General features: G+C 37.5%; 1 protein-coding gene across 3 annotated transcripts in view; it reads right to left on the bottom strand.

Annotated features, from left to right (window-relative positions):
* The window catches only part of SUCLG2 (succinate-CoA ligase GDP-forming subunit beta), a 515,982-nt gene that overhangs the window by 166,439 nt on the left and 332,987 nt on the right, over window positions 1-16,556 (bottom strand). For all 3 annotated transcript variants that reach the window (XM_070776340.1, XM_070776337.1, XM_070776338.1), the window contains exon 11: window positions 13,371-13,467. In XM_070776340.1, coding sequence (XP_070632441.1) covers window positions 13,371-13,467 — 97 coding nt within the window. The remainder of the gene's footprint in view (window positions 1-13,370; window positions 13,468-16,556) is intronic.

Genomic DNA, 16,556 nt, shown 5'->3' with positions numbered 1-16,556 from the left:
TCTTGGAGTTGGTGATGTACAGGGAAGCCTGGCATGCTGCAGTCCTTGGGGTTGCAAAGAGTCAGACACGACTGAGCGACTGAACTGACAGGTTTTGACTATATGGGTTAAGAGACCTTGGACAAAAGAAATTTAGGTATGAGAGACTCAAAAAATAAACCACAGAGCCAAACACTAGCCTTATTCTTTCATACCACAAAAGGGAGGAGAAATTTAGGAAATAACTGAGTTGGTCAATAAGCAAGGTAAGATGCTCTGTATTTAAGATTGTCTGCTCTATGTTTGGCTTCCGTCTATGGGGTCGCACAGAGTTGGACATGACTGATGCGACTTAGCAGCAGCAGCAGCAGCTCTATATTTTGCAATAGAAAGGCCAAGCCAATTATAGATGTGATTTCCATAAAGAAGCAAAAGTAAGGAGAGAGTTCTAGAACTAATGACTGTTAGCACTGAAAGATATATTAATCAGCATAGTATTTTATTATTTCCATACCCGATAGAATTGGCTATTTCCTTCAAAGTTCTTTGTGGGACTTGTATAATTATAAACTAAGAGTAATACAAACTGTGTTTTCATATTAACGGAAAACTATTTTTATCAGGGCTTCCCTGGTAGCTTAGCTGGTAAAGAATCCACCTGCAATGTGGGAGACCTGGGTTCAATCCCTGGGTTGGGAAGATTCCCTGGAGAAGGGCATGGCAACCCACTTCAGTATTCTTGCCTGGAGAATCCCCATGGACAGAGGGGCGTGGTGGGCTACAATCCATGGGATCTCAAAGAGTGGGACATGACTGAGCGACTAAGAATAGTACAGCAGAATATTTTTATTGAAGCAAGAATCTCCCTTCCCAACAGTTCAGATAAAAAGTATTGATCCTCAGAAGCTCTGATTAACACAAATGTTTACTTTTGAACCAACTAGAGTGGCCAGGGCCCAAGAGCTCTTTGCAAATGAAGACCTAATTTGTAGGATACTTAGAGAAACTTCAGTCAAGTTATAAACATCACAATGAAGTTGAACGAATACTCCCAAGCTTGCTTTGGTATATGCTTGCCTGGTTTTGCTATGTGGGGTGGGGGTGGGTAAAAATGCTTTTTAACTTTAAAAAATTGCATATGTTCTTATTATATTTATTGGGGCTTCCCTGATAGCTCAGTTGGTAAGGAATCCGCCTGCAATGCAGGAGACCCCAGTTCAATTCCTGAGTCAGGAAGAGCTCCTGGAGAAGGGATAGGCTACCCATTCCAGTATCCTTGGGCTGCCCTTGTGGCTCAGCTGGTAAAGAATCCACCTTCAATGAGGGAGACCTAGGCTCAATCCCTGGGTTGGGAAGATCCCCTGGAGAAGGGAAAGGCTACCCAGTCTAGTACTCTGCCCTAGAGAGTTCCTTGGGGTTGAAAAGAGTTGGACACTACTGAGCAACTTTCACTTATTACATATATCACTGATAGATGGTACTTCCTGATGGAGACAGCGTTACTAGTCTGTGAGATCTTGTGTTGCTGGGTGATACATGTAGAGAAATACACCTCACATATGGATTTCACATGAGTATACTGGATTCAAGGGCACTGTAATATTGTGTGAGATCTGTATAGAAGCTAAACAAAGCTGAGATCTACTTTGTGTACTCTGAATTTTAATATGCAGGGAACAGCAGGCTGCCTACCCATACAAATTGGCTTTAAAAACCAAGCAGTTAATCTCAAGGCAAATAATCTCTTATTTTAATAATTAATTCAAATTCCTTAAAAAGATGGTTAAGAAGCCAGTTACCAAGAGGTTTAAAATACAGTTATTCTATTGATTTCAATTTTCAATGAAAGTTTAATGCTTAAGTGTAGACAAGTGAAGATATAAATGTTTTAATAATAGGTTTAGATTATTTTGGTAATGAATTCAAAGGGCCGTTACTGATAAGTTTGCAGAAACTGTTAAAATCAAGGTCAAAAGAAGATTCAGAATGGTAGATGCAGAGGGCATTAGGGGAAAATGGAGGGGGAGTAACATGGAAATGAACTGATCAAGATACAACATTTATTTTACTTGGTTTTATATTGGTTTCATTCTATTTTTGTTACCATAAGAGTGCCCTGAAGCATGTAAAGAGAATTTAACAAAACAAATTTCTCAGTGAACTTTTGTGAGAGAACTCTTTGTTAAAAAAATAAATAAATAAAAGTTTAAAACAGAATAGGTAGAGAATACCAATGCCAGAGGGAGGGAACTTGGTAAAGTCACAAAGTCTAGGTTCCAGAGTGAGTTCTGAAATGCTATAGATAACTTTGGACAAGTCTTAACCCCACTGTATCCCACTTTTTTCCTTTTCTTTTTTCTTGGAAATGAGGGTGACAAACTAGACAATCCCAAATATCCTACTGAGTCCTAAATTATGTGACTCTATATAGTACTTTTATAAAAAGTTAATGCATTAGAATTCCAACAGAAATCTTAAATCTTAAATTAGAGATCAGTAGCAGTTGTGAATATTGAAATGTACTCATATGAGAAATAAAAGCAAGTTGCAAACATAATTGAACATTCTCTCAGGCTAATTTCATATTCTCCAACAGGCTACATAGTGCTACTTGGGTGATGTTACTGAATAGAAATTAAAAGGCAATCACAAACATTTTTAAGAGGCATATTATTTCCTTTGATAAATGTGATATGTGCTTGGAGGCAAGAAAATAAATTTCAATTCTACTTTCTTTCTTCCTTTTTTCTTCTTTTAAAGTCTATTGGTTTTCCTTTGCCTTTCTCGGTAATCTAAAAGAAATGAAATCATGTCTAATTCACAGTAAGAATCTCCTTTTTATAGCACTCTTTGCCTATGTACTGGTTTCATCCCTGCAGGTTAGCAGATCAAGGAATTGTATTTATTTACTTCCAGGTGCTAAACTGGTTCAGACACAAAGTACTTTATTAAAGAACCTATACTATATTATATAAAAAAATTACTATACTACACTATATTAAAAAAAAATCTCTGCTTTTCTTTTATATTCCTGTCTTCATAGACGTAAGGAAACCTAGGACTACATTCAGAATGCTTTAACTCTATACTGAAAAGAATAAAGTCACTGAAGATTGGAAAAGTGACATTTAGGTTTCTGGTTTGTTCATATAAATGGTGATGTGAAATTCATGATCTGGAGAATACAGGAAAAGCACCAGATGTTGGGGGCAAGACGATTTTGGTGCGTCTGTGTGCCTTTAAGGTGCCTTGAAAAAGGACAAATGGAGATGTTCTTGGAGCACAGAACATATGAACTGAGAGCTTAGTAAAGGGGTCTGGGCTGAAGCCATCAATGTTGAAGCCACTGGCATGTCCTTATGGTTAATTAAAGAAACAGGTCCATGAAACAGTCTCTGAGGAGAAAGTGCCATCATACAGATCTCTCCCACACCTCGGCTCATTTACATTCTCCAACAAGCTCATGGGTAAATACTACTAACCTCATTTTACAGTAAGGAAATTGAGGCTCCCAGACAAGCAAATGAGAACTTCTACCATGATGAAACATTCCTTTTTTGGTTTCATCTTTTACTTTTCCTTAGATCAAAAGGATTAAATGTGGCTGTTCCCTCCCCAGCCTCCATCTTAATCAGAATAAGAACTGATGAAAATGGCAGTTACTGATGGAAATCAGTCAAGAAAATTTTGCCTATGGTTTCTCAGTGAAGACCTGTGTGATTTCTACTTTAAAGGATGGATTATATGAGATAATGATTAGATACCAATTTTTTTTTTTTTTTTTAAGAAAAGCTATAAGCTATCCTACTTGAACAATCAGTGAGAAAAGTTGGATATTTGCATTATTATTTCAATCTTGCTACCTCAAGAGTTTAATTTTCCTGAGATTCTTTTTCTATTATTATCTTTCCATTTTTATTACATGTTTGTCACTGGACTTCCCTGTGGTCAGAATTCTAATGCCTGTGTCATTTTCAATGCAAGTTTAAACTTCGGAATTATTCAACCACCATATGTTTTTTCCTTATTGACCTGTGCAGCTCTTTTTTTCCTGGCATGTCAATCTTGACACTGGAAGGCTGGAAGCCCATCACGGACACATACACAAGTATTTATTTCTGAAAATGTAGGGTGGGATGTTGGAGCCAGCTGAGATTGAGAAGCTATACAAGTCAGATAACTGTATAGTGAATGCTGTAATAACTTGAAGTTTGTGCTAACAAACATTTCCCAGACCCAGACAGTCCCCATGGAAACAGACCTTTGCTTCTGCAGTTATATCAGAATTCTCTTCACTAAATAATCAGTGATAACACATACTTATTTTTCCCTCATTGTTCTTTTGACAATGGTGAATCCTCTACTGGAAAGAGAGAACAAAAGGAGAGGGATGCCATTGTTTCCTGAATGATAGGGTGAAATGCCTTCTAGAGAATCCCAACAGCAAGGAAGAAGGGCAGCAATGAGAGTTTAAGCCTGATGGGTTTTTAAAAAACAGGCAATAATGGGTAAGCACATTTCTCTCCAGGCTGATAGGCAACTTGTTGACAGATGAATATTTATTACGTCCCAATATCAAGGTTTTCTCCTAGGTCCTGACCAGAGACGCAAGGCTAAACTCTGTAGAGCCTGAAGCTCATTCAATGCAGAAAGGAAGCAGGAAGGTAGGAAGGGGCTTCAAGACAATAATGTAAAATCTTGAACACAGAAAGGTGTGGGTCACTGGAAGGGCCCCAAGCAAAATGAGGGGCTCTGAAGTTGAAGTTTCACTGGTTTCTTGGTAAATCCACATCTGATTTTAGAAGTTCAATTCAGTTCAGTTCAGTCCCTCAGTCGTGTCCGACTCCTTGCGACCCCGTGAATCGCAGCACGCCAGGCCTCCCTGTCCATCACCAACTCCCAGAGTTCACCAAACTCATGTGCATCGAGTCGGTGATGCCATCCAGCCATCTCATCCTCTGTCATCCCCTTCTCCTCCTGCCCCCAATCCTCCCAGCATCAGGGTCTTTTCCAATGAGTCAACTCTTCACATCAGGTGGCCAAAGTATTGGAATTTCAGCCTCAGCATCAGTCCTTCCAATGAACACCCAGGACTGGTCTCCTTTAGGATGGACTGCTTGGATCTCCTTGCAGTCCAAGGGACTCTCAAGAGTCTTCTCCAACACCACAATTCAAAAGCATCAATTCTTCGGTGCTCAGCTTTCTTCACATTTTAGAAGTAGAGTAATAAATTTAGATTTTAGAATAATAAATTTAGATTTTAGAAGTAGAGTAATAAAAAATGATAAGCACAATAGCAACAATAACAGCAGCCACAGCAGTTACTCCATACTGAGTTACCAGCACTGTATGAAGCACTTTAAATGCATTATCTCATTCAATCACACCACAGCTACATGACTTTGATACCAAATTTAAAGATAAGGAAATGGAGGCTCAATAACTTTCTAGTGGACAGAAATGTAAAACTGAATTCAAAATAAAAGATTCTGACTCTAATAAGCTCTTTATCTCCAAAGTATAAGGTTCTCATGTGTGCATGCATGCACAGTCATGTCCGACAGACCCCACAGACTGTAGCCCACCAGGGTCCTCTGCCCATGGAATTTCCAGAGGAGAATGCTGGAGTGTTTTGCCATGCCCTCTTCCAGGGGATCTTCCTGACTGAGAGATTGAAGCCAAGTGTCTTATGTCTCCTGCATTGGCAAGTGGGTTCTTTACCACTGTACCACTTAGAAAGCCCATAAGGTTCTCAAGAAATCTCAATAGTTTTACAGCAACATGAAGAGAGTTACCTAAGACAATCTTGGAAACTTCAGAAACAGTTTCTTTTTCTGGAGGAATGAATACGTAAAGAAGCATGTCTCAACCCGTGGCATGGCTGACATTTGGGGCTAGATGATTCTTTGTTGTAGGGAGCTATTCTGTGAATTACAGGATGTTTACCAACATCCCTGACCTCTACACATTGGATACAGAAGCATCTTCTTGTCAGCTGGGATGACTGTAAATGTCTTTTTTTTTTTTTTTAAACTTTACAATATTGTATTAGTTTTGCCAAATATCGAAATGGATATGCCACAGGTATACATGTGTTCCCCATCCTGAACCCTCCTCCCTCCTCCCTCCCCATACCATCCCTCTGGGTCATCCCAGTGCACCAGCCCCAAGCATCCAGTATCGTGCATTGAACCTGGACTGGCAACTCATTTCATACATGATATTATATGTGTTTCAATGCCATTCTCCCAAATCTTCCCACCCTCTCCCTCTCCAACAGAGTCCATAAGACTGTTCTATACATCAGTGTCTCTTTTGCTGTCTCGTACACAGGGTTATTGTTACCATCTTTCTAAATTCCATATATATGCGTTAGTATACTGTATTGGTGTTCTTCTTTCTGGCTTACTTCACTCTGTATAATAGGCTCCAGTTTCATCCACCTCATTAGAACTGATTCAAATGTATTCTTTTTAATGGCTGGAGTAATACTCCATTGTGTAAATGTACCATAGCTTTCTTATCCATTCATCTGCTGATGGACATCTAGGTTGCTTCCATGTCCTGGCTATTATAAACAGTGCTGCGATAAACACTGGGGTACACGTGTCTCTTTCAATTCTGGTTTCCTCAGTGTGTATGCCCAGCAGTGGGATTGCTGGATCATAAGGCAGTTCTATTTCCAGTTTTTTAAGGAATCTCCACACTGTTCTCCATAGTGGCTGTACTAGTTTGCATTTGCACCAACAGTGTAAGAGGGTTCCCTTTTCTCCACATCCTCTCCAGCATTTACTGCTTGTAGACTTTTGGATCGCAGCCTTTCTGACTGGCGTGAAATGGTACCTCATAGTGGTCTTGATTTGCATTTCTCTGATAATGAGTGATGTTGAGCATCTTTTTATGTGTTTGTTAGCCATCTGTATGTCTTCTTTGGAGAAATGTCTATTTAGTTCTTTGGCCCATTTTTTGATTGGGTCGTTTATTTTTCTGGAGTTGAGCTGTAGGAGTTGCTTGTATATTTTTGAGATTAGTTGTTTGTCAGTTGCTTCATTTGCTATTATTTTCTCCCATTCTGAAGGCTGCCTTTTCACCTTGCTAATAGTTTCCTTTGATGTGCAGAAGCTTTTAAGTTTAATTAGGTCCCATTTGTTTATTTTTGCTTTTATTTCCAATATTCTGGGAGGTGGGTCATAGAGGATCCTGCTGTGATGTATGTCAGAGAGTGTTTTGCCTATGTTCTCCTCTAGGAGTTTTATAGTTTCTGGTCTTAGGTTTAGATATTTAATCCACTTTGATTTATTTTTGTGTATGGTGTTAGAAAGTGGTCTAGTTTCATTCTTTTACACGTGGTTGACCAGATTTCCCAGCACCACTTGTTAAAGAGATTGTCTTTAATCCATTGTATATTCTTGCCTCCTTTGTCAAAGATAAGGTGTCCATATGTGTGTGGATTTATCTCTGGGCTTTCTATTTTGTTCCATTGATCTATATTTCTGTCTTTGTGCCAGTACCATACTGTCTTGATAACTGTGGCTTTGTAGTAGAGCCTGAAGTCAGGTAGGTTGATACCTCCAGTTCCATTCTTCTTTCTCAAGATCGCTTTGGCTATTCAAGGTTTTTTGTATTTCCATACAAATTGTGAAATTATTTGTTCTAGCTCTGTGAAGAACACTGTTGGTAGCTTGATAGGGATTGCATTGAATCTATAAATTGCTTTGGGTAGTATACTCATTTTCACTATATTGATTCTTCCAATCCATGAACATGGTATATTTCTCCATCTATTAGAGTCCTCTTTGATTTCTTTCACCAGTGTTTTATAGTTTTCTATATATAGGTCTTTAGTTTCTTTAGGTAGATATATTCCTAAGTATTTTATTCTTTCCGTTGCAATGGTGAATGGAATTGTTTCCTTAATTTCTCTGTTTTCTCATTATTAGTGTATAGGAATGCAAGGGATTTCTGTGTGTTGATTTTATATCCTGCAACTTACATTTGATTACGTTATAATCATTGATTAGTTCTAGTAATTTTCTGGTGGAGTCTTTAGGGTTTTCTATGTAGAGGATCATGTCATCTGCAAACAGTGCGAGTTTTACTTCTTCTTTTCCAATTTGGATTCCTTTTATTTCTTTTTCTGCTCTGATTGCTGTGGTCAAAACTTCCAAAACTATGTTGAATAGTAATGGTGAAAGTGGGCACCCTTGTCTTGTTCCTGACTTTAGAGGAAATGCTTTCAATTTTTCACCATTGAGGATAATGTTTGCTGTGGGTTTGTCATATATAGCTTTTATTATGTTGAGGTATGTTCCTTCTATTCCTGCTTTCTGGAGAGTTTTTATCATAAATGGATGTTGAATTTTGTCAAAGGCTTTCTCTGCATCTATTGAGATAATCATATGGTTTTTATTTTTCAATTTGTTAATGTGGTGTATTACATTGATTGATTTGTGGATATTGAAGAATCCTTGCATCCCTGGGAAAAAGCCCACTTGGTCATGATGTATGATCTTTTTAATGTGTTGTTGGATTCTGGTTCCAAATGTTCCTAACTGGGAGTGGGAGAGATCACTGAATTGAGAATCAATGACTTAAAGAGACAGCAAGAGGTAGGTAGGTGAGGATGTGGGGGGAGGGGAACTCCTGAAAGAGGTCATAGCAAAAACAAAGGCAGAATAATGGGAAACAGCCTGACAGATACAAGGACAGGCAGGAAATGTCATGCTATTTGAGGCTAAAAGGGCAAGGCTGAGGACTAGTTGGTGGTGAAATAGGAAGAGGTCAAATTACAGAGGTTATTAAATGTCATGCCAAGTATTATTTCCTACCAGGGGGGAAAGGATGCAAAAACCTATCATGACATTTGGTAATGTCATGATCAGGGATACATTTTCAACGGTCACTCTGGTCTCTTAGTGGATAATATATGCAATGAGAACAAGTTCAGTTGTTCAGTAATTCAGTTAACTTTGCCTTTTTCTATTTTAGACATCTGTTATACCCTCTAAGATATCTAGAAATGATCAAAAAGTTCCAGAGAAATTAGAGTACAGATGCTTACTGACAATTCACATCCGTCTTTGGAAGACAGAAATCTCAATAAAACCCTACCAGGAAGTAGGCTGACAAAGCCACCCTCCAATACAATGTGCTGGGGAAGTTCTGCTAAGCAACAGGTGCATCAGTTTTATAAGGGAAAGAGACCATGAAAAAGATGACAGCAACCATGTACAATCTATATGAAATGCCAACTCTCTCTTTGGCTTTGATTACAATAAAGAAGGAAAAGTAAAGAATTACAAAAATATGTCCATGAGCATAAACTACACGGATTACTTCCAGATTGAACCATTTGAATGATAGTAGTACTTTTATAGTATGGCAGATATTGTTCATCGCCTGTTGAACATCCATTTTTCCCTTTGTCCTTATTAACTACATGCTGATTTTGTGCAGGGACAATATTGTGTTCCCAGATAGAGTTAACTTACTTCCTCAAACTCCAGTGAAGCTGCTACTGCTGCTAAGTCACTTCGGTCATGTCTGACTCTGTGTGACCCCATAGACGGCAGCCCCCCAGGCTCCCTCGTCCCTGGGATTCTCCAGGCAAGAACACTGGAGTGGGTTGCCATTTCCTTCTCCAATGCATGAAAGTGAAAAGTGAAAGTGAAGTCGCTCAGTCGTGTCTGACTCTTAGCGACCCCATGGACTGCAGCCCACCAGGCTCCTCCATCCATGTGATTTTCCAGGCAAGAGTACTGGAGTGGGGTGCCATTGCCTTCTCCCCAGTGAAGCTAGAGGTGGCCAAATGATCCAGGAAAATAAGATGTATGCAAGAGTTTTGGAGTAGCCCCGCCCCCTACTGAGACTCACTGCTGCTGCTAAGTCACTTTAGTCGTGTCCGACTCTGTGTGACCCCATAGATAGCAGCCCACCAGGCTCCCCCGTCCCTGGGATTTTCCAGGCAAAAACACTGAAGTGGGTTGCCATTTGTTTCTCCAACGCATGAAAGTGAAAAGTGAAAGTGAAGTTGCTCAGTCATGTCCAATCCTCAGAGACCCCATGGACTGCAGCCTTCCAGGCTCCTCTGTCCATGGGATTTTCCAGGCAAGAGTACTGGAGTGGGATGCCATTGCCTTCTCTGGAGACTCACTGGTAAAAGGTAAATATATAGTAAAATCCAGAATGGAGGGGAAGTGCTAAACAAAACTATAATTATAATAATTTATTACTGGATAGATAGGGTAAAAAGATGTGAATTGCGACATCAAAACTATAAAAAAGTTCATGGGGGGAGTATAAAAATGTCGAGCATTTTTATGCCTTCAAAGTTAAGCTGCTATTAGATGAAAATATACTGTTATAACTATAAGAAGTTTTATGTCAGCTTCACAGTAACCACAAAGCAAAAATCTACTGTAGATACACAAAAGATAAATGAAAAAAAAAACAAAATATCCCATTACAGTAAATCATCAACTCAAAAATGGAGTGAGCAAGAGAGGAAGAAAGAAATAAAGGAACAATAAAATAGCCAGAAAACCATTTTAAAATGGCAACAGAAAGTCCATATTTATTAAGTTACTTTAAATGTAAATGAATTAGTTTCTCTAATTAAAGACAGAGTAGATTAAAAAAATAAGATCCGACTACATACTTCCTACAAGAGCCTCAATGCCAATTTTAAGAGCTCACACAGACTTGAAAAGAAACTAGAAATCAACTGCAAGAAAAAAGCTGGAAAATTCAAAACTATGTGGAGATTAAACAAAATGCCCCTGAGCAACCAAAGGGTCAAAAAATAAAATCAAAAATAAAATTTTAAAAATAATTTGAGACAGATAAAAATGGAAATATATCATACCAAAATGTATGGGATGAAGCAAAAGGAGTTCTAAGAAAATCATTTATAGTAATAAATATCCACACTAAGAAAAAAGAAATATTTCAAATAGATAGCTCAATTTTTACACCTCAAAGATACTAACCCCAAAGTCAGTAGAAGGAAGGAAATAACAAAAATCAGAGCATAAATAAATAAAGTAGACTGAAAAGATAGCTTAAATACCAGTGAGACTAAGAGCTGATTTTTTGAAATAATAAAAAGAATTGACAAACCTTTAGCTAGACTAAGAAAAAGGAGAGAAGACTGAAATACATAAAATTAGAACTGAAAAAGGAAATAATACAACTGATAACACAAATAATGGATCATAGGAAACTATTATGAATGATTATATGCCATATAATTTTATATAATTTCATATATTAATTCATATAATATGCCAGATAATCTCTCTCACTAGAAAGTAAGCCTTATGAGTAGCAGGGTTTTTTTTTTTTCATTATCTAGTTGGCTTTGAATCTGCAAAATATGTCCTTATTTTGTGCTAGGGTTGTGGAAATATTCCCAGGCCTCCCCGGCAACTGAGAGATAACAGGAGGGTTTCCTGGGCTCAAGTGGGATGGATTACAAAAGTAATAGTTCTCTCTATGTTGTTATTGAACAGAAAAATATTTGCAATAATTTACATACCACATACTCACCCTTCCCCTCCAGAAAAATTCTGTAATTATAAGCTCTACTAAGACTAAATTTCAGGCTAAAAGTATATTAGCTATCTATGTAGCTTATGTTTAGCCAGAGCTATAATTAGGCTCATAGTACGAAAAGTTATATCAGTTTATACAGATACTTGATTGCTCAGTTCATCATTAACAAATGTCTATAAAGATGAATGAGAAGCTGGGAGCATATCTTTGACTCACTTTCCTGTTTAATTAGATTTATGGAGAGAGGAATTGGTCATACATATTATTCAGAGTTAAAAAGTTGCCATTTAACAATATTTACCAATGAATATCACCAGTGAAAAGGAAAGGAAAAACCCATCAATAGGCTTTCATTAAGTATGTGTGTAAAGAAATATAAGTGCATATTTATATATAAAATATATAGTTATTTATTTATACACAAATGTATGTTTATCCAAAATTAATGTTTATATTATTTATAGTTACATAAATATATATATTCATATAAAGAACAATTTGCCTGATTCATTAAGTTCAAAAATCCCAAAGTAACAACTGCTCATGTAAAACTAGGTATCATTTATCAATCATTACACAGACATTACATTACAAATATACCTCTTTGTTATCTCACAGGTAGTTGTCATGTTTAAATTGAGTGCAATTTTTATAACTCATAAGGAAATGAAGCCTGCAACCCTGAAGGGACAATTCAAATTGAAATCTTAATCTCTTCTCATGTTTGCTCTGCTTGTGTGTTTGATGTTTGACACCCTCAGATATTTTTACACTTTAAAAAATAAATTATACCTCTCCTCTAAGGTTGAGAAGATATTTGCTATTTAGAAAAGGTCAAGAAATATTCTTTCCTGAAAAGTACTCTTACTGTCCTGATGATTACTCTATCCCAACTCATTTACTTTATGCTTTCAATTTGAGGAGTATATATGACAGAGGAATTTTAGTTTTTCTAAATACCCTGTTGCAGCTGCTGACTAACATCAGAATAGAAGAGATAAGATGAAAGTGGCTATTGATTAATTAAAACACATTTTTTCCCAGGGCAAGTCTTTGGAATTAAAAAAAAAAAAAGGGCTTCCAACAAGTTAGACTTTAAGAACAGTGCATATAACAATAACAGCCTGACACAACTCACAGACCCTTTCCTGAAGTGCCTCCATTAGAGTGAACTCATACAACCTCACTTTGGTTAGAGCAGTGCAAAGCCGCAGCGACCGAAAGTGAACAACCTTAAGAACATTTTAGAGACCTTCTGGGTTCGACTGCTTAGCCATACATACTAGAAGTGTCAGTAACAAGATAGGACATAAAAGAAAATCCTAAAAAATCACCTCCAAGGTAAGCAGTGACACACAGTAGCTGAATTTGATCCTCTGAACTGACAGGGGCTAGTGTGATCACCTCCTACCATCAATTCTTCAGGGTTACCTGGGCAAGGAGAACTGGCTGACAAACCTTTCCATAACCTGACCTGATAGTCCCCATGCCTTGGGGTAAAAAGGCCTGGGATTCCAAGAAAAGCTTCCCAGCATCTCATGTTTTCCAAAGTGACTGCTGTGGTGTTGGTGAGAACAAATAAGTGATGATGCCCACTCTGCTGCTCCTTTCAAAGCACAGAAGACACTCTGCCAAAGATTCAAGACCACTGTTCAAAACTCTCTTTTCTATTCAGACCCACTCTATTCATTTTTATTGAGTAACCAAGCATATCCTCATTTCCATAGTTCCAGGCACTTTGTTGGAAAATCATCTCAGTTGTGAAATAACATTCATGGCATGGTTCAGAAATTAAACTAGAAATTTTGCAGGACCACAAGAAGTTGAAAAGTGCTTACTCCTTTCCAAGGCTCCATTTTCCAGTTATTCCAACAGGTGGTGTTTCAGAATATTCTGGTGGGATATGCTGACTCTCATTCATATTAATCTGCTCCTCTGTATAAACATAAGTATGGATGAAATATGTAAATATATTGAACAAGAGAAATGAACCACATCAATTTCCCAACATTCTTTCCAATCCGTGTGGATGTTTTGCTGCAGTTGGCACTGCAGTCAAGAAAGTCCTTTTGTTTGTTTACTGAAACATAAATCTGCCAGGAGAGCTGAACTCTAAATTACTGTTGTGTTTCTGATGGAAAGGTGCCACATAATTTAAATTTCAACAGCTCTACAGTTTCCCATATTTCTTATTTGTGACTCTACACCTCACAGACAAAGTGCATTCTACTATCATTTTAATAAATAGTTTTTGAGTGAAGGTCGTTTTTCTTCGTGTCCAATTTCCATCTGTTTCTTTCTTTTTACTGACAAGATTCTGAGATCCAATAAAGGGCTTTGAAAAGTCATTTCATTTCAAAGGTAGCCATTATGTTTCAACAGCCAATAAACCAAATGACCACGTAGAACCACCTTGTCTTCAAACTGATAAGGAGGTGGTGACAATACTGGTTTGTCTGTTCATCTGAACGGAAAGGATATTGTTGATTCCTCTTGTTCAGCCACTTAGTTGCGAGTAAACAATATTTTTTAGAAAATCAGCTTTTGTGGGGTTTTCTCATCAACAAAGCATTTTCCCCATAACAGCAGATAATTATCTGGTATATCTGGGAAAATGGAGTCCATCTTCACGAGAGAGACGGTAGTTAGATACGCATTGAGTCCAATTGGATTCACTGTCCAAGCTATAAAGAAATGGATATCAAGTGACTTTTAATCTTGTATGAAACAAAAAGATTAAACTGTCAATATTACAATGAACTGCCGTGACGAGACCTATGATAGAACCACACTTGCAGAGCTGTTTCTAATGATATGTATGCAAGGAATAGATTTTTCCTGATAATGCATGTAATTAGACTATAGAACAAAATGTTCTGTTCAAATTCATGACATGCCCAACTAATAAAGGAAGAGAGGATAAGGCTCTCGCTATTTATTTGCATGAAAAAGCTTTAATATAGGATATACTTTAGAGAAATTAGTTTTTAATCTAGGTGACTAGATGAGATTTTGACCCTGAACTGTTTTCTGAGTTGACCTGTGAGAATTTATGCAGAAATAAGACTGTGATGCTTACAAACCAGACAGGCATTGCTTTTTTCATTAATTCCTGAGTGTCTCATATAGTCAAGAGAAGCAGAAAATTGGTCCTTTTAAAAGCCCACCATACGAGAATTTGCTTTTATGAAACATAATCAGTAAAAGTTGATAGGAATCTTAGCAGGAATGTATTCTTTTTAAATTCAGACATTCAAGAAGTTAGATACATTGATTCAGCAGTGATGATTCTCCACTGACCTGTATAAAACAGAAATCTAGGGTTGTATATTGTTATGAATACATTTGAGAGGCCCACAGTACTAGTTCTCAGGATGAATTATGGATCACACAATGGGCACTTGGAAAAAAGCTTTACATCAACTCTTGTGCTTATTTTTCCATGATAAAGGTTAGTGTCACATCCACTCGATATATGCAAGAAATAGCTTTTTAGAGTAGGAATCTTTCTCTTATTCTTAAAAACAATTTATATGAACATTATCCATATAATGTGTCATGCAACCGCATAAATCTATATCTATGATGCAAAAAAAATTGCTAATTGTGAGATAAAAGTTAAATGTCTCACGTTGAATGCTTAACATCACCGAAGTAAAGAAAACTGTTGCATTCCTTGTGCAGACATGAAATTTGGCCTTTTTCAGTAAAAGGCACCAAGATCCACTCAAACACTCAAGCCAAAAACAGAGGAGTCTTCTTTGCTTTCTCCCTTTATTTCTCCTCCTGCTTCTAATCCATGAACAACTTCTGTCAATTCTCCCATCCAACATGCATCACAAAGTTTTTTCTAGCTCCATCCTGGCTCACACCATTATTCCTGGATGTCTAGTCTTCTAAAAAAAGTTTTTGTTTTTAAAGTTCTCTCTCTATCCTTGGCCTCCCCTAATGCATCTTCCACAAAGTAGGCAGAATAATAAGATTACATTGATCCTGCTTAAAATCGTCAATGTACGAGACAGCAAAAGAGACACTGATGTATAGATCAGTCTTATGGACTCTGTGGGAGAGGGTGAGGGTGGGGAGATTTGAGAGAATAGCAGTGAAACATGTATAATATCATGTATGAAATGAGTCGCCAGTCCAGGTTCGATGCACGATACTGGATGCTTGGGGCTGGTGCACTGGGGCGACCCAGAGGGAGGGTATGGGGAGGGAGGAGGGAGGAGGGTTCAGGATGGGGAGCACAGGTATACCTGTGGCGGATTCATTTCGATATTTGGCAAAACTAATACAATATTGTAAAGTTTAAAAATAAAATAAAATTAAAAAAAATAAATTTATATTAAAAAAAAAAATCGTCAATGGCTTCCCCTTGCACTTAGAATAAATCTGAATGCATACAGCTTCTGGAACTCCTTCTCTGTCTAACTGTGTTTCCCATGGAGCCAAAAACATTATACCCCCATCCCTTGGCCATTCTAAAGTTTTTTCCTGCTCCAAGGCTTGCTGTCCTCCCTGGATCACTTGTTACCCTGTTTGTTTCCTCCTATCTCAGCTAAAATAGTCTCTCCCTAAAGAGACTTTTCTTCATTGCTATAACTGGAGTAGGTTTTATCCCATCAAGCAATTTCTTTCATTGCACTTATCAAAATTTGCAATGGTTTTGCTTATTGATCATTTTCTTTGTCTATTCCCCCATGAAAACATCACTGTCGTGAAGGCAAGGACAATGTTTGTCTTAGTCACTGTTATATCTATATAGTAAATCCTCCTGCAGTGTTCGTTGAATAAATACATGAACTTATCACAACTCTGCTTTCATAGATAGAGGTTTCAAAAGGCAGATACATTTCAGGGGAAAAATTGTCCTTGGTTTGTTTTCATGTTCAGGGAACAAAAGTTTTCTTTTTTCCCCCATTCTAAAATAAATGTTCATTAAATCTAATTTTCACAAGAGGAAAATAAAGGGAAGGATATTCTCACATATTGCAGTCATAAAAGCTTACTCAAAATGTCTATAT

This window comes from Bos indicus, chromosome 22 (genome assembly GCF_029378745.1).
Source record: "Bos indicus isolate NIAB-ARS_2022 breed Sahiwal x Tharparkar chromosome 22, NIAB-ARS_B.indTharparkar_mat_pri_1.0, whole genome shotgun sequence".
NCBI lineage: Eukaryota > Metazoa > Chordata > Mammalia > Artiodactyla > Bovidae > Bos > Bos indicus.
This window is presented reverse-complemented; position numbering and strand designations above follow the sequence as displayed.